Raw genomic sequence first — 25,024 nt, 5'->3', positions numbered from 1 at the left:
GGCTCGCTCGGCTGCGCGCCCCGCCCCTCGGAGGCCGGCCCTGCAGCGCGCCCCTGCCGCCGTCCGCCCTGCGGGTCCTGAGCGCTCGTGCCGGGCCCGGACCCCCGACTCCCCGGCCAGCCGCCTCCCCGGCCCGAGCCGGGCCTGAAGGGGAAGGGCCGTGGGCTGACCACGGCAGGTGAGGGGTGGGCGAGGCCGTGGGAAGTGGGCTGGGGGCGTGTGTAGGGTGCGCGGCTGCTTCGGTCGGTGTGACTGTACGGGTGGCCCCGAGTGGGCAGGTCCATGTGACGGTGTGCGTGACTGCAAGCCTGTGTGTGTCTGTGTCTGTGTGTCTGAGGCCGAACCTGGGTCCTGGGGGTGGTCGCTGTGCCTGGGGCTCCGCCTTTATGTGGCTGCAACCGGTGGGCCCGGGTGAGGGTGGGTGGGGGATTGTGTGTGGGTCGCCTCGGGGAGCTTGCCCAGGCAGGGCATCCTCCTGTAAACCCAGCCCGGGCTACGCAGCCTCAGCCAGGAACATTTTTTTCGGTAAACTTTTAGGAACTCTGGGCAGAGGCTGGTTATTTCGGAGATTGCACCTCAGCCTGAAAGTCACAAATGCCTTTGTCATTGCTGAGGAAGGCCAGGTATGAGGCTCGTGGATGAGGGTGAGGAAAGTCACAGCGCTAGGATGTCTGTTTTCCTGGGGAGCTACAGGCTTGGGCTTAGGCTGCTGCTTTGTTTTCACCTACAAGGGGTGGTCCAGCTCCAGTTGGCACAAAAATCCGAAAGACTGAGGAGTAATTTAACAGTTGTGTCCGAATTTCCAAAAACTTTTATACCGAGAGCACAAGATGCCGTGTCACAGAAGAGATGCTGAGCAGACAGCTTTTTCTTCCATGAAGTTTAGAAAATAATGGAATAGGTTCCTGAAGAAAAGGATATATCTTCCCTGAAAATATATTTAAAAGATAGCTATGTGCTGGTGTCTAGGTCTGGAGACTTGCCTTAAAAAGCCGATTGCATCACCTAGAGACTCCTGGGTACTATTATTTTGTTATTGTTGGTATTAATAACAATCAGAGACTGTCCATATGTAGATCAACTATGGGTTGAGGTAAAAGATGGGAAGTCTCTGACTGGGTAAGCTCATTATGTGACTTCTTAAACGTTTGTGAAGGCCATTTTGTTGCCTGTAACCTGGCTGGTTCTGTTGAAATCCTGAGGGACAAGTGTCTGATCCTCCAGGCAGGCTCAACGGCTGACAGTTTTGTTGTCCAGCAGCATAAGGGCCAGGGAGGACTGGGTGTCCTCAGCACACCCTAGGACAGATTTCCTTAGGCAAGATTGAGGCTAATCTATTTGGCACTTTTCTGACCAGCACGAAAAGGTGCTTTTGTGTTTTGTGAAGAACTGAATTGTGAGAGATCAAATCAGTATTGAGCTCACGATGCGCGTTCTTGTTTAATACTGGTCAATTTGGTCACAGCCTTGGTTCATCTTCTCTGCCGTGTTCAGAATGTACGTCTTGTGACTTCAGTGGATGAAGGAGCCCCTGGGTAGTGCACACAGTTAAGCACTCAGCTACTATCAGAAAGGTTGGTGGTTTGAATCTGCCCAGAGGTGCCTTGGAAGAAAGCCCCAGTGATGTACTTCTGAAAGATCACAGCCATTGAAAAACCTATGGAGGAACCCTTTTCCACTTACTGTTGTGGGGAAGAGGTCTGTGCCTGAGTGAATTTGTGTGCCTGTGTATGATGCGTACATGCCTGTTAGTATAGTAGTTAGGTTTGTACATTGCAACTGATCCCAAAACTGTGAACAATAAATTAAATTATTACTCTGAAACACATGGGATGGCCAGGAGTGAGAATTGTCTCCACAGCTACTGGTTGGTTTAGTGGATGGGAAAAAAGGTAGGAGAACAAACTTTCCTTTTCCTACCACTCACAGCTGCTTTGCCTTTGCTGCAGTGAGATTTTTTCCAGGGAGATGTCTGTTGGTCAGCCGTAACATTTGGTATCTCTGTTGCCTTTCAAGTACTGCCAAACTAGCACAAGTGTTACAATCACTTGTCTCCATAAAAATTTAGTCACAGTTGGATGTTATATCTCCATCCAGCAGGGTTAGTTATAAAATGTTATAATACTTAGGTGGTTTTGAATAGGACTGAGGACTGTTGGTAAGGAACTCCTTTCTACTGATCGCCTGCTGTGGGGAAGAAGTCTGTGACTGAGTGGATTTGCATGCCTTTGTATGATGCGTACATGCATGTTTGTACAGTAGTTTGGTTTGTATGTTGCAATTGATCCCAAAACTCTGAAGTTTATTTTATCTCAAATTTGGGGAATCTAGAAGCAGACTTTCTGCCTTTAATTAGCTAAGATGTTTTTATAAATCTATCAAGTAGATTTTATTTGCTAAACATGTTTTTTATATTGCTTCCTATAGGATAGAGTAATTGTTTCTAGTGATGCATTACTGTAACATGTCTAGTATTTCAAATCCGTCCAGGTAAAAAAATACAACAGGATTAATTATATGTGCTAGTTGCTTTTAACTAAAAGTAATAATCAGCTTAGGGAGAGACTCCAGCTCAGGTGGCTTAGATTTTTCAACGTGGTAATATTTGTGAAGATGAAATGGATATGCAGAGAATGGTGTTCTTTATTTCTGTGTGAGTAATAACCACGTCTGTGCACATTGATTTTCAGCACAAGACTGGCTGATGATTTTCTTGGTACTTCAAAGCAACTTATGATTTTAACAAGCTTTTCTAAAACTACCGTCTTAGCCTTGAGAGAAGAGACCATTATTACAATGTCCGAGTTGTAAATCAAGTTTAGTATTGGAATGTCTAGATTTACTGTCTCCTTATTTTTAGGGTTTAGTTTAGTAACACCTCAAGGTTAGAGGTGACAGCAGAGACTGCTGCGTGTCCTGTGTTCCTGAAGGGCTAAGGAGGAAGAGCGCCACTGGATTTAGAACCCCTCACTCCTTGCCAGTCCAGAGGACTCCGTCTAAAACGACAGTTCAGCGTCAGCCAGGAATAAAATCCTAGAGTCTCGAACTCGTCTTAGCCCTACCAGGAAATCCAGGCTTGCCCTGGGGCAGAGAGCAGGGTGCAAAGCAAGTATTTGAATCCTTCCAAACAGATGACTAGGGTGGAAGTTCCTCATTTATCAATAAGACTCTACAACAGGGAACTATAATTTCCGGTTCCTGCTATGATATAACAGATGCCTGAGCAAAGAAGGACAGCCTTTAAACCGAAGGTGTTCAACCCGTCCCAAGCTCATACAATTGCCAGGGTTAGAAAGGACTCTAGTATTGCCTAATTCAGTTGCCTTAGGACATATTCACTTAGTCAGTAAATAATGCTCGCCATGTGCCAGGCACTCACTGTTCTAGGCTTTGAGGGTATGTAGTGAGCAAGTCATAGATGAGAAAACAAGCCCAAAGACGGCCAGTGATTTATCCAGGGTCCCAGAGCTAGAAGAACCAGAAATCACTAACCTCACAACAAAAGACCGCAGTTTTTTGTATAAAAGCAGATGTTTCATTTTGTTGTTAGGTATAGTGCTCCAGTCTATGCTGGTATCTTATCATAGATCTTTCAGAGAATATTATATAACATCTAACTGCATCAGTATGAACAGAGGTTTTCCTTCATTTTGCATTAAGAACTACCTGCGAGGTTATGTCCCACCAGAGGTAGGTTCACAGCATATTGTGAACTTCTGAGGAAGCAAGCTTACATCGCCTTTCTCAAGAGTGGACTGTTCCCCATGATTCTGTCAGAGAGGAACAAACGTCTTTATTAAAAATGATTCTTAAAATATTTTCAGAGGTGGGTGATGGTACTGCAGTTCTGAACCATTTAACTAGGACAGGCAGTGTGATGTCGGGGAAAGACTGGCCTGGGCCTGGGCCTAGCTCTGCCATAGCCACGTGATCTCGGGTAAGTCACTTATGTTTTCCAGACCAGATTCCTCTGCTGGAGGAATTAGAGGGGTTAGAATACTGCTCTCTAAGGGCTCTTTCAGCTCTTAAGATTATAGAATTTCACCCAGTTGTTTTTTGTAGTTTAAGTGTGTACTGACAAGGTAAAATAAGCCATTTCCTCAGTTTTACTCTTAAAACTGTTGTTGGTACAGCTAGTCCAGACTGTGCACTTAGTTCTGATGTAAACAGGAATTGTTGACATGAAATGCCTTGTGCTTTTATTTCAGGATTAACCTCCATTTCAGCTAATCATGGGAGAAATTAAAGCCTCCCCTGATTATAACTGGTTTAGAAGTACAGTTCCTCTCAAAAAGGTATGTCTGGTTTTACCGCACCTCTTGTTTGCAAAATCTTGTGTTGTTTTTGGTGTGTGCTTTAGGCGTTATGCCTTAGTAGTGTTTGAGAGGGAAGGCTGTTGCCCAGTATCAGGACCCTGGGCTGCAGAGTGTGAGGCTCCCCGCTACCCCGCCTCCGGCCCTGTCAAGTGCAGTCAGCTTTCGAGACTTCATTCAAAACTATGAGAAGGTATAACTATTCTTATTATTTTATAATTGCTTTTATATATTCAAGCCAGCAGCTGTATGTGTGCTGCTCTGTGTAGTTTAGTGGAAAGCTTACAGCAACAGCAACTGTATAGTAAGTGCAGTCAGAGTCTGTTATAAAGCACTTTTCTATTCCTCGGATTTAAGATTTACGTGGGTTACATCACACATCCCCTATTTGCAATGACAGTCTCACTCTGCCATCGTCATTGTCTACAAGCCTTACTTGCCTGGGCTGTCCAAAAACCCTGAATACTTGTTTTAAAGTTTATCGCCTGACTCTGAGACCCAAATTAATCCTAAGTGTTATGGGATCACACTAGACAAAGGCTGTTTAAGCCACTGGGTAAAATCTTGGCGGATTCCCTTGCAGAAATATTAGACTACTATAATCTTAAGGGAAACCCTGGTGGTGTAGTGGTTAAGCGCTATGGCTGTTAACCAGAAGGTTGGCAGTTCAAATCCACCAGGCGCTCCTTGGAAACCCTATGGGGCAGTTCCACTCTGTCCTTTAGGGTCGCTATGAGTCGAATCGACTCAACGGCAGTGATTTTTTTTTTAATGATCTTAAGATCCTTTATGTCTCTGTTATGGTTATTTTGTCAGGATAGACAGCTGTGGAAGTAAATGCAAGTTTGCATTAATCACAAAGTTACTTTCCATTTTGGCAAGTATGGCAGGATACCTCCTATATGCCTGGCACTGTTGTAGGAACTGCCCAGATAGCTCATTTGATTTTTGCAACAGCTTAACAAGGTATGTAGTGGTGAGCTCACTTCACAGAAAAAGGAAACCTGGAGATTCCTAAAGATGAATTAATGTGTTTAAGTTTTGTTTTCCTTGCTGCCTTTTGTTGGTATTTGAAAACGTACATTAACTGCCTGCACATTTGCCAGAGCAAATCAATGTGTATCCTGCTTTTATGCTTAAAAAATCTAAGGCCTTGTGGAGTCCAGATTTGAAATCAGGTTAACCTGGTGTCAAAGCCAGATACCCTTGGCGTGCTTACCAAAGGCGTGTTGACCACTACCTATGCTGAAAGGGGAGTGGACCCCTTAGGTTCTTCTACACTGTCCCATCCCCACAAGTGACTCCTCTTCACGGATTCACTCTATCAGCAAGCTGATCACAAGACCCCGAACAACCCAAGCTGGCTAAATGTTCTTACATGTAGTTCCAGGAAATAATTTCATTACTGTAATTCTCTCTAGTGGTCAGTCATTATAAGTTTGCTTGAAAATTTGTGGTACTAGATTCTAAAATATGAAACAGGTGTTATCAATGTCTTCTAAAGGAGTTCTGACGAAATTGCCACGCGCGGAACTTCGAGAAAGTTGAAGTGGAAAGCAAATAGTTTATGGCTGATTTTCAGAGCATGCTGTTCTGGTTACTTTGCTTCCAAATTGGGATGTTGCAATAATTTCCTAGAAAATTTTAAAGATTTGTGCACCTTGGATTAGATTAATTGTAAGAGTAATTACAAGAGTAACACAGTATTGAAAGCCACTAAGAGATTTTTTTACTGCCATCAGAGCAAAAAAAAACCATGAAAAGCCAGAATGTGTGTAGCAAAACACAGAAGGCAGAAGCGTGAGTGTGAGATATTGTTGTCACATTCCTGGCCTGGGGAAGTCCAAAAGGGAATTGTTAGGCTCTTCTGGACTTTGCCTTGCCTCATTTGTCTGCTTCTGGTGACGCCAGTGACACCACAGAGTCCACAGGACTGCCACTAGGAGCTCTCAGAAAAAAAGAATCTGGAAGCCTTGAATTTTTTTAACATAAAAGTAGGATACATATTGATTTGCATTGGCAAATGTTCAAGCAGTTATTGTACTTTTTCAAATAACACCAAAAGACAGCCAAAGAAAACAAAAAATATACTATCATGCAGCAAATAATAATATCAGCTAGCACTTACTCAACACTTCATCTCGGGGCCAAGCTCTGTGCTGAGCACTTGACTTGCCTCAGCTCATTTAATGCTCATCTTTTTCCCCTGCCAGTCAAGAACCACTAAATCAAAAAAGTTCCTGGTGACCTCCCCCCACTTTTCCCAAAAAAGCCAGTTTCTCCCTGCGCCCACACTCCCACCCCCGACTGAGTGGTTTGAAGCCTTCTCCTGGGACAGTTACACCTACACCTGTCTCATCCCTCCTCTATAGCGGAAGTCTCCCCCAGGAGGCTTGGTCAAGGTCAGGTTCCAGAAGCACCTTCTGAGCTTGGGCCACCTTTACCCAGTTTATTTCTAGAGCCTGGAGCCTTGTCTTGTTACCTCCCCTGTTCATACCATGCTGATTCCAGCCTGTCCTCTGGGCCACATTGCACAGTGACCACAGATGTCTCTCCCTCTGTACACACACGCACACACACATTGCAGAGTGACCTCAGATGACTCTCCCTCCGTACCACACACACACACACACACACACACATTGCAGGGTGACTATAGATGACTCTCCCTCTGTACACACACACACACACAACACACACGTACACAACACACACAGCCAGAAGTATGGGGAAGAAATAAGATGCCATACACAGAGTTTCCTTTTGATGGTAAACAAAATAGATTTCATCGTATTACCGTGGATGGAAAGGAATGTTAAAAAGCAAGTAGAAAAAGCAGCTCTTAAGAAGATCTGGAGCCTGGTGGTACAGTGGTTACGTGCTACGGCTGCTAACCAAAAGGTCAGAAGTTCACATACACCAGGTGCTCCTTGGAAACCCTATGGGGCAGTTCTGCTCTGTCCTGTAAGGTCACTATGAGTCAGAATAGACTCGATGGCAATGGGTTTGATTTTGGTTTTGGGAAGCTATAAAGCAGTTCTGTCTGATATGTCAACACTGAAGAAGGAAAAGGAGAGCAAAGCAGTTGACGTGCATGCTAACATGGTATCTGGTTTTGTAACAAGCAAGACAGTGGCATTAAAATTGTCTGTGAAATTATAGCATAAAATAATAGAAAAGCCCAATGCGTGAGATTTTCATGTTTGTTTCCTCACAACTTTCCCCCCAGATTATCGTAGATGATGACGACAGTAAGATATGGTCACTGTATGATGCAGGCCCCAGAAGTATCAGGTGCCCTCTCATATTTCTGCCCCCCGTGAGTGGGACTGCAGATGTATTTTTCCGGCAGATTTTGGCTTTGACTGGATGGGGTTACCGGGTTATAGCTGTAAGTATTATTGATTTGACATTAAAATTCAGGTCCAGGCAATGTGTTTTTTTGTGCTTCTGTTTCTGATCAGCTGTAGTAATGGGCATGACCTTTATTGAGGTAGGATATTGTTTTCGTATTGTGAAATGTGAAATGAAATCTTTTTTTTTTTTTTAATAATACTGTGTTTTTGGTGAAGGTTTACATAGTAGTTGAAGTAGTTGAAGTTCCCATTCAATAATCTCCACACAAATTGTTAGGTGACATTGGTTACATTCGTCACAGTGTGTGAACACCCTCACTATTTCCATTCCGGTTGTTCCATTTTGAAATGAAACTTTCTGAAGGATGGTGGTGTGGGTACACAGACACTCAAGGGGAACAGACGTTTATTGGACGCCTGCTCTACGCCCAGCTTCTCTGTGCATTTTCCCTGTAATTCTTCTCACAGCCCTGAATAGTAGGAAGTATTGTCCTGTTTATAGATTAGGAAACTGGGGTCCAGGTAATTTTAGTGATCACCATGGGTCACCCAGCCAGAAAGTGGTGGCAGGAGGAGCTGAACTCAGTCTTAGTCTCTGGTCTGCATTTCCACTCCTCACTTCATTACACCACTGCTTCCCGGGGAGCTGACTGCGGAATGTTAGACAACAGAGGGAGCTTCTAACATACAGGCGGCTGAAAGCTTCCTTTAATTTAAACTGTTGACATTTGAGATGAGGTTCATTAATTAGCTTATATCCTTACAATTTGGTTAAGAAACTTTTTGTTTCTAATATTTTATAGCAGAGTTTGGTCTAAAGCTAGCTCTCCACTGATCTTTTTTTTTTTTTAATTGTGTTTTAGGTGAAAATTTACAGTGCAAATTAGTTTCTCATTCAAAAATTTATACACAAATTGTTTTGCGACATCGGTGGCAATCCCCACAGTGTGTCAGCACTCTCCCCCTTTCCCTTTTCACCCCAGGTTTCCCGTGTCCATTTGTCTAGGTTTCCTGTCCCTTCCTGCCTTCTCATCTTTGCTTTTGGGCAGATGTTGCCCATTAAGTCTCCTATACTTGATTGAACTAAGAAGCCTGTTCCTATATCAGGTGTGTTATTGTTTGTTTTATAGGCCTGCCTAATCTTTGGCTAAAAAGTAGACTTCCAGAGTGGCTTCAGTTCTGAGTTAGCAGGGTGCCCAGGGGCCATAGTTTCGGTGCTCCCTCCAGTCTCTGTCAGACCAGTAAGTCTTTTTTTTTTTTTTTTGTGAATTCGAATTTTTGTTCTACATTTTTCTCCAACTCTGTCTGGAACCTCTGTTGTGATCCCTGTCAGAGCAGTCAGTGGTGGTAGCCAGGCACCATCTATTTCTTCTGGGCTCCAGCTGGTGGAGGCTGTGGTTCATGTGGGTGGTCCATTAGTCCTCCGGACTGATATTTTTCTTGCGTCTTTGGTTTTCTTTATTCTCCTTTGCCCCAGATGTGATGGGACCAGTAGATGTATTTTAGATGGCTGCTCGCGAGCTTTTAAGAACCCAGATGCTACTCACCAAAGTAGAATGTAGAACATTTTCTTTATGAACTATGTTATGCTAATTGACCTAGATGCCTCCTAAGACCATGGTCCCCAGCCCTCAGCCCAGGTAACTCAGACCCTCAAGGTGTTTGGATGTGTCTAGGAAGCTTCTGTGGCTTTGCCTTGGTCAAATTGTGCTGACTTTCCCTATATTATGTGTTGTCTTTCCTTTCACGAAAGTTAACACTTGTCTACTATCTAGTTAGTGGTTTCCCTTCCCCATCCCTCCCCTCCCTCTAACCATCAAAGATTATTTCTTTCTGTGTGTAAACCTTTTCTTGAGTTTTTATAATAGTGGAGTCATACAATATCTCTCCTTTTGTGACTGACTTATTGCTCTCAGCATAATGCCCTCCAGATTCATCCATGTTGTGAGGTGTGTTATAGATTCATCATTGTTCTTTGTCATTGCATAGTATTCCATTGTGTGTACCATAATTTGCTCATCCATTCATCTGTTGATGGGCACCTAGGTTGTTCCACTAATCATTCTTGAATCTCCTTTTGTGAGAGATAGATGTGGATGGGGAGGGCACTGTTGCTTGTGACTGATTTTTTTTTTTTTTTTTTGGCTTGCCTCATCTGTGTAAACAATCAAGGTTGGTCTCCTAACTTCCAGGAAGAAGAGAGACCCTTCTTTAGTGCTTTGGAGCTGGCAGTTGTTTCTCCGACCAGGAATGTTAAAATGTAAATGGTACTCCTGGTGGGAGTACTGCTGTTACGTATTTAATTTACTGTCTAAAGGACAGAAATGTGGGTCAGATCTCTATGCTCTCGGGAGGTAACCAAAAATTCTGCTGGAGTTACCACCAACTGGGGTCACACAAAACAAATCCAATTCCTCTTCGTCCTGACAGCCTTTTACTTACTTGAAAAAACAGTTGTCACCAACACTACCTGCTACCTTCTCGACCCTTTTCTTCTCTGGCTGAATATCTCTGGCGTTTTCACCATCCCCCTCGCCTCATGTGACATGTTTGAGTCTCTGAAACATCAGCTTCCCTTTTGTCTAGGTTGTCAGTCATGGCTCTTCAAGTACAGTAAGTACCCCAGGAGAACAGGGTGGGTTCCACCCCATCCTAGCCCTCTGCAGCCTAAGATCCATGACAGTATCTTTTTTGGTGGCCATGTTGATTAGCCAGGAGAGGGAATCCAAACAGCCCCCAGGAGTCTGTCTGTCTCACTTGAGAGCACTGTGCTGACTGACAGTACTGCAGTGTGTTTATCACTCCACACCAGCAGATCACATCAGCCTTACCTTCTTAAAAAAAAAAAAATTACCTTCTGGCCGGGTATTTCTTCTTTGCCATTAATTTTCTTGCTGTGGGCTTTCCCTATTTCATCAGCTTGATAATGAATCAAGAAAAGGCAACAGTATCTTCGAAATTACTTTGTCCTTAACAGTTGATGAGACTGCTCGACCCTATAAGGAAACATTTTTTAGACATTTAGATAATTGTTAGTATCTAACAGTTAAGATGAATGGGTCTTTTTTTTTTTAATTTAAATTTTTATCGAGATAATTGTAGATTCACATGCAGTTATAAGAAGTAATACAGAGAAGTCCCTTGTACACTTAACAGATTCCTGCAGTACTAACATTTTGCAGAACTATAGTACAGTAAGCCCTGGTGGCCCAGTGGTTAAGAGCTCAGGCTGCTAACCAAAAGGTTGGCAGTTAAATCCACCAGCTGCTCTTTGGAAACCCTATGGGGCAGTTCTCCTCTGTCCTGTAGGGTCCCTGTGAGTTGGAATCAAATCAGTGGTAGTGGGTTTGGTTTCTTTTTGGTGTAGTACAGTGAGCCCTGGTGGTGCAGTGGTTAAGAGCTCAGGCTGCCAAGCAAAAGGTTGGCAATTTGAATCCACCAAGTCCTCCTTGGAAACCCTGTGGGGCAGTTCTGTAGGATTGCTATGAGTTGGAATCAACTTGATGGCAACGGGTTTGGTTTTTTGGTTTTTATAATACAGTGAAGGAGCTCTGGTGGCACAGTGGTTAAACTGCTTGGGTGCTAACCAAAAGGCTGGCAGTTTGAACCCACCAGCACTCCCCAGGAGAAAGATGTGGCAGTCTGCTTCCTGAAGATATACAGCCTTGGAAACCCTATGGGGCAGTTCTACTCTGTCCTGTAGGGTTGCTATGAGTCAGAATTGACTCATCCCCAGGTTACAAACAAGAACCGTTCCTAACTGTGTCTGTAAGTCAAATTTGTAGGTAAGCCGGAAGGGGTGCATATAGTTCTTATTTAGCTTTACATGTACTTTAGTGGAAGAAAGGAGCTCTGGTGCTCCGTGGTTAAAGCAGTCGACTGCTAACCAAGAGGTCAGCAGTTCGGAACCACGAGCTGCTCCGTGGGAGAAAGATGTGGCAGTCTGCTTCTGTAGAGATTCACAGCCTTGGAAGACCTATGGGGTCACTATGAGTTGGCATCAGCTCAACGGCAGTGGGAGGGGGTTAGTGCAAGAAAAGGCTCGAAGCCTTTTCAATGATTTAAAAGCTGCGCATACAGCAAGTGAAGGTGATTATGATGAAGAATTTGCTACTAGTAGGGGTTGGTTCAGAAACCCTGGTGGCATAGTGGTTAAGTGCTACAGCTGCTAACCAAAAGGTCAGCAGTTCAAATCCACCAGGTACTCCTTGGAAACCCTGTGGGGCAGTTCTACTCTGTCCTGTAGGGTCGCTATGAGTCAGAATTGATTCGATGGCACTGGGTTTGGTTTTCTTGGTTTAGGGGTTGGTTCAGTCTTTCAAAGTGAGGGCAAAGTTACACAACATTAAAGGGCAAGTATGAGTTGTCCCTAAGTTGGACTTTCATAACTCAGGGACTGCCTGTACGGTGAAACCTGGGAAAGTTGAAACTCGACGGGACTGCCTTGTTTTTCAAGTTTTTGGCCTTTGACAAGGTGTGGTCTTACCTTTTTTCCCTCTATTAGTGGAAAATATTTGAGTTTTCCTTCCATGACAGGTAACCACCTTATGCAGGTTACAGTTCTCGCATGTTTTACTGTACAATATCACAACCCAGGATACTGACATTAATACGATCCATTGGTTCAGATTTTTCCAGCTTTATTTGTATGTCTTAAGTTCTATACAATTTTATTATCTGTGTAAGGCACAGCTATTTTTAAAGTCTTCATCAAAATATCCCTTTTCTTTTATGTTATCATCTGACTCATATTCTCAAATTTTCTGTTAGAAAGAGTGTCTCAGAATGGTGGAAATCTTATCCAAAGAGGAAATCTTAATAGTAGGAGTAACATATATCAGATCTAAAGTTAGCTCATGATTTACATGATGGTATCTATTCTGATGATTTGTCAAAGACAAAATGAATCTAAATTCTTAAAACAACAAGCCTGTTTTGTCTAAAGAGAGGGGAATTCTTAAGTGACAAGCCTGAGTCCCCTGGAAATGAGTTGGTAACTTGTACTTCTTTTTCCTCATCATCGCCAACATTGATGGGCTACTTAGGGTCAGGCACCACACTTTTTTGTCACGAATAAAAGTAGAAGAAATCAGATAGAATGACTAAGTCAATTAAAAGACGTGGAACAGTTTTACTGAACACTCCCTAAAGAGATGCGACCAAAAGGAGAGGGAGTTCTTCTTAGGACAGACCCCCCCACCCCCACCCCCCAGTTCTCCGGAGGATAATTTAGAATGAAATTAGATTTAAGGAAAAAGAGTATTTTCTTAACTGGGATGAGTTTTGCTGTATACACCCATGAACCTCAGAGTGTCTCAACTGTTTGGAAAGGAAGTTGATGTGAACTGAAATTGTCATTCATGTACTACCAGTAGAGAGTGTTTACATAGCTATTCTTTTTTTTTTTAATTGGTCTGTTAGGTAAAATGAATTATGAAGTTTAAGAGAAGGTGAGAGCTTATTTTCATATATTCTGAATAAGGAGCAGAGCTTGAGCAAATGAGAAATGCTGTTTGTTACATGAGTCCTGAATTTTTGAGATCTATACAGTTGCATTTTACCTTTATGGTTTTAAAAAGAGATAACAAAATATCGTTATGATTGCAGTTACAGTATCCAGTTTATTGGGACCATCTTGAATTCTGTGATGGATTCAGAAAACTTCTAGACCATCTACAGTTGGATAAAGTGAGTACCCAGAAGCTAACTATTTACTGTGATCCTGATGCAACATTTACATTGTGAAGCCTGGTGCTCTCTTTTTGTCAAAACAGCTTTATTGAAATATAGTCCACATACAATATATCCTTTAAAGTGTACAATTCAGTGGTTTTTCATATATTCACAGAGTTGTGAAACTATCACCGTAATCAACTTTAAGACATTTTCATCATCCCAGAAAGAAACCCTGTACCCACTAGCAGTCGCTCACCTTTTCTCCCCAACACCTCCCAGCCCTAGGCAACCACTAATCTACTTTCTGTTTCTACAGATTTGCCTATTCTGGACATTTTATATAAATGGAAGCATACATTCTTCCTTCCATTTATATGAAATCCTACGTGATCTTTTGTGACTGACTTATTCTACTTAGCGTAATATCTTCAAGGTCCTTCCATATGGTAGCCTGTATCATTACTTCATTCCTTTTTATGGCTGAGTAATAATCCATTGTATGGAAATATCACATTTTGTTTCTTCATGCATCAGTTATGGACATTTGAGTTGTTTCCACTTTTTGGCTTCTATGAATAACGCTGCTATGAACGTTTGTGTACAAGTTTTTGTGTGGACATATGTTTTCATTTCTCTTAAGCATATACCTAGGAGCGGAAATACTGGACGATAGTTTTCAGAAGAGGATGAAGAACAAGGGATATTGCTGATGTCAGATGGATCTTTACTGAAGCAGAGAATACCAGAAAAACGTTTACCTGTGTTTTATTGACTATGCAGAAGCGTTCGATTGTGTGGATCATAACGAATTATGGATAACAATGCAAAGAATGGGAATTCCAGACCACTTAATTGTGCTCATGCAGAACCTGCACCTAGACCAAGGCAATCATTTGAAAAGAACAAGCGGATACTGTGTGGTTTATAATCAGAAAAGTGTGTGCCAGGGTATCCTTTCACCATACTTATTCAGTCTGTATGCTGAGCAAATAATCTGAGAAAATGGACTATATGAAGAAGAATGAGGCATCAGGATTAGAGGAAGACTTATTAGCAACTTGTAATATGCAGATGATACAACCTTGCTTGCTCAAAGTGAAGAGAACTTGAAGCACTTACTGATGAAGAGGAAAGACCACAGCCTTCAGTATGGATTACACCTCAACATATAAAAAAAAGTCCTCACAACTGGACCAATAAGCTACATCATGATAAATGGAGAAAAGATTGAAGTTGTCAAGAATTTCATTTTATAGTCAACACCCATTGAAGCAACAGTCAAGAAATCAAACGACACATTGCGTTGGGTAGATCTGCTGCAAAAGACCTCTTTAAAGTGTTCAAAAGCAAAGATGTCACTTTGAGGACTGAAGTGTGCTTGACCCAAGCCATGGTGTTTTCAGCCACCTGATAAGCATGCAAAAGCTGGACAGTGACTAAGGAAGGCCAAAGAAGAGTTGATGCCTTTGAATTGTGTTGTTGGCAAAGAATATCGTATATACCATGGACTGTCAGAAGAACAAATCTGTCTTGGAAGAAGTACAGCCAGAATGCTCCTTAGAACCAAGGGTAGTGAGACTTCATCTCGTATACTTTGGACATGTTATCAGAAGGGACCAGTCCCTGGAGAAGGATGTCATGCTTGGTAGAGAGTCAGTGAAAAGAGGAAGACCTTCAACAAGATGGACTGACACAGTGGCTGGAACAATGGGCTCAAACATAGCAACGCTTGTGAGGATGGCACAGGACCAGGCAGTGTTTCATTCTGTTGTACATAGGGGTCGCTGTGAGTCAGAACCGACCTGATGGCATCGAAGAACAACAAGTTTTCTTAAATAAACTACTAAGTGGTGTCATTTTCTATAAAGCAATTTGCAAATAATGTTTTTTTTCACTTGTATAATCTGGATGTACAGTTGTGTTTTCTTGACAGGGTGTATAAATTGCATTTAAATGTAGTATTTCCTAATTTCTAACTGTTAACAGATATTTCAGTCTGTTGGCTAGTGATGACGTATTCTGTGGTTGGCAACAATTAAATTTTTTTTTTTCAATATTCATGTTCAGGATTGACCAATGTTTTAGGATCCACCTTGTGTTTGTTTATAATTAGGTTCACCTTTTTGGGGCTTCTTTGGGAGGCTTTTTGGCCCAGAAGTTTGCCGAGTACACTCACAAGTCTCCCAGAGTCCACTCCCTCATCCTCTGTAATTCCTTCAGTGACACCTCCATCTTTAACCAAACGTGGACCGCAAACAGGTAAGAAAGTAAACATTCTGCCAAAGTTTTCATTATTTTTGTTCATTAGAATGTGGAAAAATGTTGAATTTTTGGAGTTTGTTTGGTTTGGAGGGAGGAAAGGATGGGGTCAGTGGTGGCTCAGTGGTAGAATTTTTGCCTTCCATGCAGGAAACCCAGGTTCAATTCCCGGCCAAGGCACCTCACGTGTAGCTGCCACCATCTGATAGTGGAGACTTTTATGTTGCTATGATGCTGAATAGGTTTCAGCAGAGCTTCCAGACTAAGATGGGCTAGGGGAAAAGGCCTGGTGATCTACTTCCAAAAACCAGCCGCGGAAAACCCTATGGATCACGGTGGTCTTATCCATAACCAATCACGGCGATGGGGCAGGATCGGGCAGCATTTCATTCTGTTGTGCAGTGGGTCGCCATGAGCTGGGCCCTGACACGATGGCGGCTAACAGCAACAGCAAGTGAGGAAAGGGCTGTATCTATTTCTGTATTCTGAAATGTCCCTGGCTTTTAAAATTGGGAACAATTTTTTTTTTTAATTTAAAAAGTATTGGATGAACTCTAAACTATTTCCATTACTCTAAGTTATTTTTTATTCTTGCATAATATCAGAATGTCTATCTTGGTAAAGACATTCATATGCGTTTACAGTTTCTCCTTAGTGCATTTATAACTGATACTGCATTCCGTTAGCTTTTTATGTATTGACTGACAGTTACATTAGTCATTTGGCTTTTCCCAGTTTTTTCACCTTGTTCTACTGTAATTATCTTTGTACAAATTACCTTTTTTCCTCTCTTTCTGGGGTATTTCCTTGAGATATGTTCCCAAAATGGAAAGACCGGAGCATTCAGCCAGCAGGTGTTTTGCCCCTCAACAGCCCTTGTTATCAGCCTGCTCTTCAGAAAGGTGGAAATGCTTGTGGTGCATCCAGTGGGGTACCCGTTTCCTTGGAGCCATCCCATAGATTCATTCGTTTCAGTTAGTTTGATAGGTATCTATGGTACCTTAAAGCTGGTTTAATGAATAATGTATTCATTGCTGGCAAGGGTAGACTCTACCCTAAAAAAAAAGCCCATCTTGGTGATCAGTATGATTTTCAGATAATCTTATAGGTAAACGTTGTTTTCATGGTTTTCACGATAGAGTTTAGTTTGTACTCTGATATCTTTAGAACATCTTCGATGTTATCTCAGAAGTTTATCACTCAGCATCCACACAGCCATTTCTTGTCCACTTCAGCTACAAAAACATCATGTCCAGATGAGCACTTAGAGCTTATTGATTATTTTTAGTGATTTTTATTGTTGTCAGAATACTAGGTCTCCCCCCACTTTGCGCTCTTGCATATCAGCTACTTTGTATTCATTGTCTTAGTGCTTACGGTATGCTACACCCTGAGGCTAGAGCTTCCAGCAAAGCCCTGGTCTTCCCTCCCAGTGCCAACTGAGGAATCACGGCCTTTCAAAAATGAGAAGGCGGTGGGGGCAGGTGAGAACTTAGAAGGTTAACTGGAAGGTCGAGGACTGGTCCTTGCAGAGAGGCCCAGCTTCCAGCAAGGCTGTCCACTAAGAACATATATCAGAAGATGCCCTACACTTTTTTTGTTTTTTGTTTTAATAATTTATTTTTGTTGTAGAGAATATATACAGCAGAGCATACACCAGTTCAACAATTTCTACACGTACAATTCAGTGGCGTTGATTACATTCTTCAAGTTGTACACCGATGCTCACCCTTCTTTTCCAAATTATTCCTCCTCCATTAACATAAACTCCCTGCCCCCTAAGTTTCCTATCTAACCTTTCGAGTTGCTGTTGTCACTTTTATCCCATATAGGTAATTCTTTAAAAGAGCACAGTGCTCAAAGCAGAGATTCTGTACTAATTAAGCCAAGCTATTGTCAGTCTGGAAACCCTGGTGGTATAGTGGTTAAGAGCTACAGCTGCTAACCAAAAGGTTGGCAGTTTGAATCCACTAGGCGCTCCTTGGAAACTCTGTGGGGCAGTTCTACTGTGTTCTATAGGGTCGCTATGAGTCAGAATCAACTCGACAGCAACGAGTTTGGGTATTATCAGTCTAAGGAGCCCTGGTAGTGCAATGGTTAAGCATTTGGCTGCTAACCAAAAGGTTGGTGGTTCAAACCCACCAGCCGCTGCAACGGAGAAAGATGTGGCAGTCAACTTCTGTAAAGATTACAACCTTGGAAACTTTCTGGGGCAGTTCTACTCTGTCCTGTAGATCATTATGAATAGGAATCAATTCGATGGCAACAGGTTTTGTTTCTGTTTTTGTACTGTCAATCTGTACCATTGTATAAGTAATTTTCAGCATAGATTTAGAGAAATTTTGCTTCTCCTCCATGATGGCTCTCAACATTTGAAATTAATAGAATAAATATCAACTAAAGATCATATATGGAAATCCATAAAGATCAAATTGTCTTGGTCCAACTGAATCTAATAGTAGCAAACTTTGGGAGATGCAGTAGCTCTCTTGTACTATTTTGAAGTCTCTTTTGAAATATCAGTTAATCAAAAGGTGATATTTAAGATCTAGGTATATGGAATCAAATTGACAGCAGCAACTCCAAAGAATAGATAGGAAACTTAGTGGGCATTGAGTTTATGTTAATGGAGGCGGAACCACTGAAAAGGAGGTGAGAATGGTTGCACAACTCGAAGAATGTAATCAGTGCCACTGAATGGTACATGGAGAAACGGTCGAATTGGTGTAGTTCTGCTGTGTGTCTTCTCAACAACAACAAAAATAAATTATATAAAAGAGAGGAAAAAGGTATATAAAAAGGTAGTTACACTAACATCTATTAAGTGCATATTTTAAAACTTAAAAAGAAAAAAAGGTGATATCAGCCTGAAGGAAGGACTATTTCTCTTCAGTGCTCAGTTTTCCAAAGGAAATAGCTTAACCCCTGGGAATAGGCCAATTTAAAAAGGAAAGCCTTAGAATCGTCAGAATGGCTGCCTTGGTAAAAGTAGTTTGAAATGTTGCTTATAATTTATTCCACATCCTCAAATAAAAGTTTAATCATATTACATCCTAATTCTTTAGGAGCTTGGAAAAGTGTGTAAGCCTCCAGCGTGCTTGGGTTTGGAGTGGCCCTGTGCATTCCTGCCAGGCTTGCAAGAACAGTTTTGACACGGTTTGAGGCCTTGCTCTACACCATCTACAGAGCAAGGTTATAGAAGCTTCAGACCATTGAATAAAAAAATTTTTTTTTAATTAGATGCTGAGCTCTTTGAAGGAAGGGACCAGGTCCTTTTCTCTCAAGATCTTAAGGACCTAGCTAATACAAGGCTTCGGTGTTGAACGGATATTTGCCATTTATGTGCACTAGTCTCGGAAGTGTAAATTATCAGCTCTTTGTTTTTACAGCTTTTGGCTGATGCCAGCATTTATGCTAAAAAAAATAGTCCTTGGAAACTTTTCATCTGGCCCAGTGGACCCTGTGATGGCTGATGCCATTGATTTCATGGTGGACAGGGTAAGGATTGTGGCCCTGGGCTGGGGACACCTTATGCTGACAATATTCGTGTCTGCTTGGTTCCTGAGGCTGTAGCTATTTCACTGAGTATGTCTTCGAGGTGTTTGTTAAGCAGTCTTCCATATTAACTTGAATACCTCCCAAGTGATCAGAATTTGGCTACATTAGTGCTTCCCAAACCAGCTGTTTATCAGAATTGCTTAGGGGAGCTTTTACAAATACCGTTTCTAAAAATGCAACTTCATACCATCTGAACTGGAATTCCAGGGCATGGGGTCTCAAAATCTGTATTTTTACCCCGCCTCCCACTCCCGACCCCAGGGCAATTCTGTGTTCCACATCTGTAGACCTCTGTTTAAGAACAGGTGGGCTAGATGATTCCTGAGGTCTCTTGGAGCTCTAAGGTTCCGTATGTGTTTATCTGGCACCTTTGAGCTGCAGGAATTAGCCTGCTGCCCACAGGGACCTGACTGAAGCCGGCGGTTTGGGTTGACGGCTTTGAAGTTCAGGTTCTGTTTGTAGAACCTTACCAATGTGCCCAGAATGGGAGAATGCTGCCACCTGAGAGGCCCAGTTCACGGCCCTCAGATACACTATGTTTCCAACCTTGTTAGCCTGTGTGACCCCACCACACTTGTTGCCACCTTTACAAGCACAAATGTTGTCTGTGGATTTGACGTAAATGAAAAAACAAAATTAACTCAAAAACTTTACCCATGTTTCTTCCTGCAGCTGGAAAGTTTGGGTCAGAGTGAACTGGCTTCAAGACTTACCCTGAATTGTCAGAATTCTTATGTGGAACCTCATAAAATTCGGGACATCCCTGTGACCATTATGGATGTAAGCTTCCCTTTTAATTAAAAGAGATGCTTTACCTTTGTCAATATGTATGTCAGTATTCTCCTTATAATTAGTCTCTAATTTTTAACGTGCCTCTTCAAATGCCGCCTTTGCGTCCTCCCCTGCCCCTTTGCTGCCTCATTCCCATATAACCTGCTATGACTCATCCTAGGTTTTTTGGGCAGGGCAGCACCAATGAAATCAAAATAGATTTATGCAGAAGTGGTAGTCCTTACCCATTTGAGGGTATTTCCAACAGATACTGCACTTTAGCTATTACACATCTGGGCAGCAACCAGGAGGTGCCTCGTGAGGGCAGAGAATTGACAATTCCACAGTCTACTAATCAACACTTTTTTTAAGTGTAGAATTTGTCTTTTCTTTTTTTTTAATATTATTTTGTTGAGAATTTCAAATTACTTTTTTTTTTGAAAAACGTTTGTGCGTGTAAAACAAATTTGTATGGGCATTGGAAATGCCTAGAATCTTATGCTCCAAACTGCTCACAGTGGCTCCCTGGGGAAAGGACTGGGACTTTTATCTTCTACTCTTTTCATTTTTTTATTTTTTTTTTCCTTTGAGCATAAACTTAAGTGTTTGTTTTTAACTAATAATAAAATGTAAAATTTCCTTTAGGGTTTCCATGATCTCTTTGAAGTTAGTTGGCATTTTCCATAGCTGTTCTTCACTGTGAATATTCTGTTAATGGAGTCAGCTACATTTGAGGAAAAGGGAAACTCACTGTAGGATTTCTTTCCCAAAGAATGTGAAAAGATATCTAGCAGCAGAGTCTGTAACTATTATCTTATGTTGGAGCTAGAAGTCACCAGGGCCTGGCACTGGGAGATGGCTTGGCCTGCACGACTTGGCATTCTTTCTTCATGAAAAAGAATGCTGCTTATTGGAGTGGCACTTCCTAGAATGTGAGAAGAATGTATTAAAATATCGGTAAGTTTCAATTCAGCCTGTGTTTTTTTAAAAGGTGTTTGACCAGAGTGCACTTTCAACTGAAGCTAAAGAAGAAATGTACAAACTGTATCCCAGTGCCCGGAGAGCTCACCTTAAAACAGGAGGCAATTTCCCCTACCTGTGCAGAAGTGCAGAGGTGAATCTCTATGTACAGGTGAGTCCCAGCCTGGAAGCTGGAGCAGCACGTATGGCTTGAAGCATAAAGTGCTTTTTTTTTTTTTTTGGATGGTGAAATAAGGGAACTTTAATTCTCTGCAGCAATGAAGCATTGACTGGGTAAAAGTGGCTTACATTTATCATCTGTAGGAAATTCAAACAGGTGTGTTAGAGACACCCACACGACTCTCCACCGTCCCTTTTCTAGGGACAGCAGGCACACATCCACACATTGAGGTAGCCATTTGGCAAAAAGTGGCCTTGCTCCTGGACACGGTGACATCCACCAAAGCAGAACACCAAACCTAGACGGGTTCAATCTGAGTCCCATGAAGCTATTTCATGATCTAATTTTAACGCATGAAAAAAAAACAACTCCAACAATACCTCCTCATCCTCTTCCTAAGTGGACACTCTATAGTGAGAAGTGATTGCCTTGGCATTTGTCAAGAAGTATCAAGAGCCTCTAAAACAGTCATGTGTTTTGATCCTATTGATACACTGGAAATGTATTTCAAGGAAAGGATCCTAAACATAGAAAAACTTGATGCCTAGAGATGTTGATCATAATAGCAGAAGGAGGAAGGAGCTACCTTACAGCGGAGGGGAAAGGTACACGCCGCCATTTAAGATGTTTATGGAGAGTTTAGGAGTTTCTGGGTGGTGCAAATGGTTAAATGCTGGACTACTAACCAAAAGGTTGGCAGCTCAAAACCACCCATAGATGCCTCGGAAGAAAGGCCTGGTGATCTGCTTCTAAAAGGTCAGAGCCTTGAAGACCCTATGGAATACAGTTCTGCTGTGCACACATGGGGTTGCCACAAGTCGGAATCGACCCCACGGCAACTAATAACAACAACGATGACGAGTTTGTAGGAAGGTGGAGAGGAGTGAGGAGCAAAGGTCCCAAATTGTGATTTTTAAAAATTCTTTGACTTTCCTATGTTTTCTAATTTTTCTCTAGTTAGTGTGTGTTACTCCAGAATTTTAGAGGTATAAAACATTCATATACTGTGGTGACATTTTCCTACCAGCTTTTTCTATGAGGCCGTAGACATGACACTCTGTAAGGCAGCCGTTTAAAATAACGACTCTGCGTTTCTCCAGATACACTTGCTGCAGTTCCACGGAACCAAATATGCGGCCATCGACCCGTCCATGGTCAGTGCCGAGGAGCTGGAGGTGCAGAAAGGCAATTTTAGCATCAGCCAGGAGGAGCAGTAGCACTGGCTTTTCTGAAAGGATGCTCCAACCAGCGTGTTCTCCTACAGTCGGTGACGTCAGTGCTCCTGTCCACCTCCGTTCGGGTTGGCCGAGTTCTCTGCTTATCACTGTGGCTTGGACGTAGGACTGGTTGTCACCTTTGTGACAGGAGGCAGTTCTTCTAAACCAGTGCGACTGTTCCCTCTTCAGTTCTTCTAGCTTTTGAATTGAAGAAGTCCTTTTGAAGTAATCCCATTTAAGGACTGTGGGAATTTTGCTACCAAAAGTCTTCACCACTGTCTTCTCCAGTGAATGTTAATTTCTGAGCTTTGGGATTTTTGTGGGGGTTTTCCTTTTCTTTTCTCTTTCTTTCTTTTTATGTAACTTGCTGTAAATGCTGCCCATCTCGATTGCGCATTAGAAGGACATCTGTTGTTTTTACGCTTTCTTGATTATAATTGTTACCAGAGTGCCAAGGCTATCACCCCACCATTTGCTCTCCTGCAAATCAACTCTTTTTAATTTCCAGTTATGCAAATTGTTTTGGGTTTTAGCTGTTGTCTTTTGAGCCACTACAGTCATTTCGAATAAAAATTCAATTTCATTAAGTGGCTTTTGTGATTATTGTAGCTGCCTGACTAGGCTATGCAGACACAGACACGGGCTGTGCTTTCTGAGAAGCGTGCTGTAGTTTCCACTAATTCTGTGTGACTTTGGGTAAGTGGAGCCCTGGTGGCGCAGTGGTGAAGCATTTGGTTGCTAACCAAAAGGTCGGCAGTTCAGATCCACCAGCTGCTCCTTGGAAACCCTACGGGGCAGTTCTACTCTGTCCTATAGGGTCGCTATGAGTTAGAATCAACAGCAGTGGGTTTGGTTTTTTGGGGTTAGGCAAGTTATTTAATCTCCCTAAATCACAGTTTGCTCACTGTGAAATAACAGCAGTTATCATCTGTTAAACTGCATCTATGTGCCAGGTACTTTGCATACCTTATTTTTTTCTACCTCATTGGAAAATTTTAAACACAAATAAGTAGAAAAAATAGTATAATGAACTATGTCCCCATCACCCAGCTTCAAAAATTATCAACTCATGGCCAGTCTTGTTACATCTCTTAACCCACACTCACTTCTTCCACACATTTCCCCAAGACTGGATTATTTTAAGGCAATTTCTAATATTGTACCCTTTCATCGATAAATATTTCTGTATGTACCTTTAAGAGATAAAATAGCTATAATGCCACTATCACACTTAAGAATTTACCAATAATTTCTTCATATCATCTAATATCGAGTCAGTGTTCCTACTCATTGATTGTCCCACAAATGTCTTTTTACAGCTGACTTGTTCCAGTCAGGTTCCATACTAAGCCTACACTTTATGTTTGGCTGCAATGTTTCTTAAATCTTTTTTTTTTTTTTTTTTAATAATTTTTATTGAGCTTTAAGTGAACGTTTACAAATCAAGTCAGTCTGTCACATATAAGCTTATATACACCTTACTCCATGCTCCCACTCACTGTCCCCCTAATGAGTCAGCCCGCTCCCTCCTTCCAGTCTCTCCTTTCGTGACAATTTTGTCAGTTTCTAACCCTCTCTACCCTCCTATCTCCCCTCCAGACAGGAGATGCCAACACAGTCTCAAGTGTCCACCTGATACAAGTAGCTCACTCTTCATCAGCATCTCTCTCCAACCCATTGTCCAGTCCCTTCCATGTCTGATGAGTTGTCTTCAGGAACGGTTCCTGTCCTGGGCCAACAGAAAGTTTGGGGACTATGACCGCCAGGAATCTTCTAGTCTCAGTCAGACCACTAAGTCTGGTCTTTTTATGAGAATTTGGGGTCTGCATCCCACTGATCTCCTGCTCCCTCAGGGGTTCTCTGTTGTGCTCCCTGCCAGGGCAGTCATCGGTTGTGGCCTGGCACCATCTAGTTCTTCTGGTCTCAGGATGATGTAAGTCTCTAGTTCATGTGGCCCTTTCTGTCTCTTGGGCTCATAGTTATCGTGTGACCTTGGTGTTCTTCATTCTCCTTTGATCCAGGTGGGTTGAGACCAATTGATGCATCTTAGATGGCTGCTTGTTAGCATTTAAGACCACAGATGCCACATTTCAAAGTGGAATGCAGAATGTTTTCATAATAGGATTATTTTGCCAGTTGACTTAGAAGTCCCCTTAAGCCATAGTCCCCAAACCCCCACCCTTGCTCCGCTGACCTTTGAAGCGTTCAGTTTATCCCGGAAACTTCTTTGCTTTTGGTCCAGTCCAGTTGAGCTGACCTTCCGTGTACTGAGTATTGTCCTTCCCTTCACCTAAAGTAGTTCTTATCTACTAACTAATCAGTAAATAACCCTCTCCCACCCTCCCTCCCCCCTTTCCCCGTAACCACAAAAGTATGTGTTCTTCTCAGTTTATGCTATTTCTCAAGATCTTATAACAGTGGTCTTATACAATATTTGTCCTTTTGCCTCTGACTAATTTCACTCAGCATAATGCCTTCCAGGTTCCTCCATGTTATGAAATGTTTCACAGTTAAATCTCTTTTAAATTCTAAGTTTCTCCTTCCTCTTTTTTCCCCCTTGCCATTTTTTTGTTGAAGAAACAGGCTTATTTGCTGGATTTGGGGATTTGGCTGATGGCAGCCTCGTGGTGTCATTTAACATGTTTCTGTGTCTCAGTATGTCCTATAAACTGGTAGTCACACTTAGAGGCTTGGTCAGGTTCAAGCTCAGTCTTTTTGGCAGGTACATTTCAT

At 42.2% G+C, this 25,024-nt stretch overlaps 1 protein-coding gene and 1 non-coding gene across 3 annotated transcripts; both read left to right on the top strand.

Moving 5' to 3' along the window:
• The first annotated feature begins 44 nt into the window (after positions 1-44).
• Positions 45-22,878, top strand: SPG21 (SPG21 abhydrolase domain containing, maspardin). Of its 2 annotated transcripts, XM_049905283.1 has the most exons (9): positions 45-178; positions 4,209-4,295; positions 7,543-7,704; positions 13,277-13,357; positions 15,459-15,604; positions 18,994-19,102; positions 19,835-19,942; positions 20,925-21,065; positions 22,175-22,878. In XM_049905283.1, exons 2-9 carry the CDS (start codon positions 4,233-4,235, stop codon positions 22,289-22,291), a joined length of 927 nt encoding a protein of 308 aa, XP_049761240.1. In that variant the 5' UTR covers positions 45-178; positions 4,209-4,232; the 3' UTR covers positions 22,292-22,878. The 2 variants fall into 2 exon arrangements, with proteins under 2 accessions (XP_049761240.1, XP_049761241.1); XM_049905284.1 differs by lacking the exon at positions 7,543-7,704.
• LOC126057405 (small nucleolar RNA SNORA9) lies at positions 18,684-18,818 on the top strand. Its single transcript, XR_007512495.1, has one exon. It is a non-coding gene; the product is annotated as a small nucleolar RNA SNORA9 (small nucleolar RNA).
• Positions 22,879-25,024: the final 2,146 nt, after the last annotated feature.

Source organism: Elephas maximus, chromosome 13 (genome assembly GCF_024166365.1).
Source record: "Elephas maximus indicus isolate mEleMax1 chromosome 13, mEleMax1 primary haplotype, whole genome shotgun sequence".
NCBI classification, from domain to species: Eukaryota; Metazoa; Chordata; class Mammalia; order Proboscidea; family Elephantidae; genus Elephas; species Elephas maximus.
Note: the sequence above shows the minus strand (reverse complement) of the source record. Positions and strands in the feature narration are given on the sequence as shown.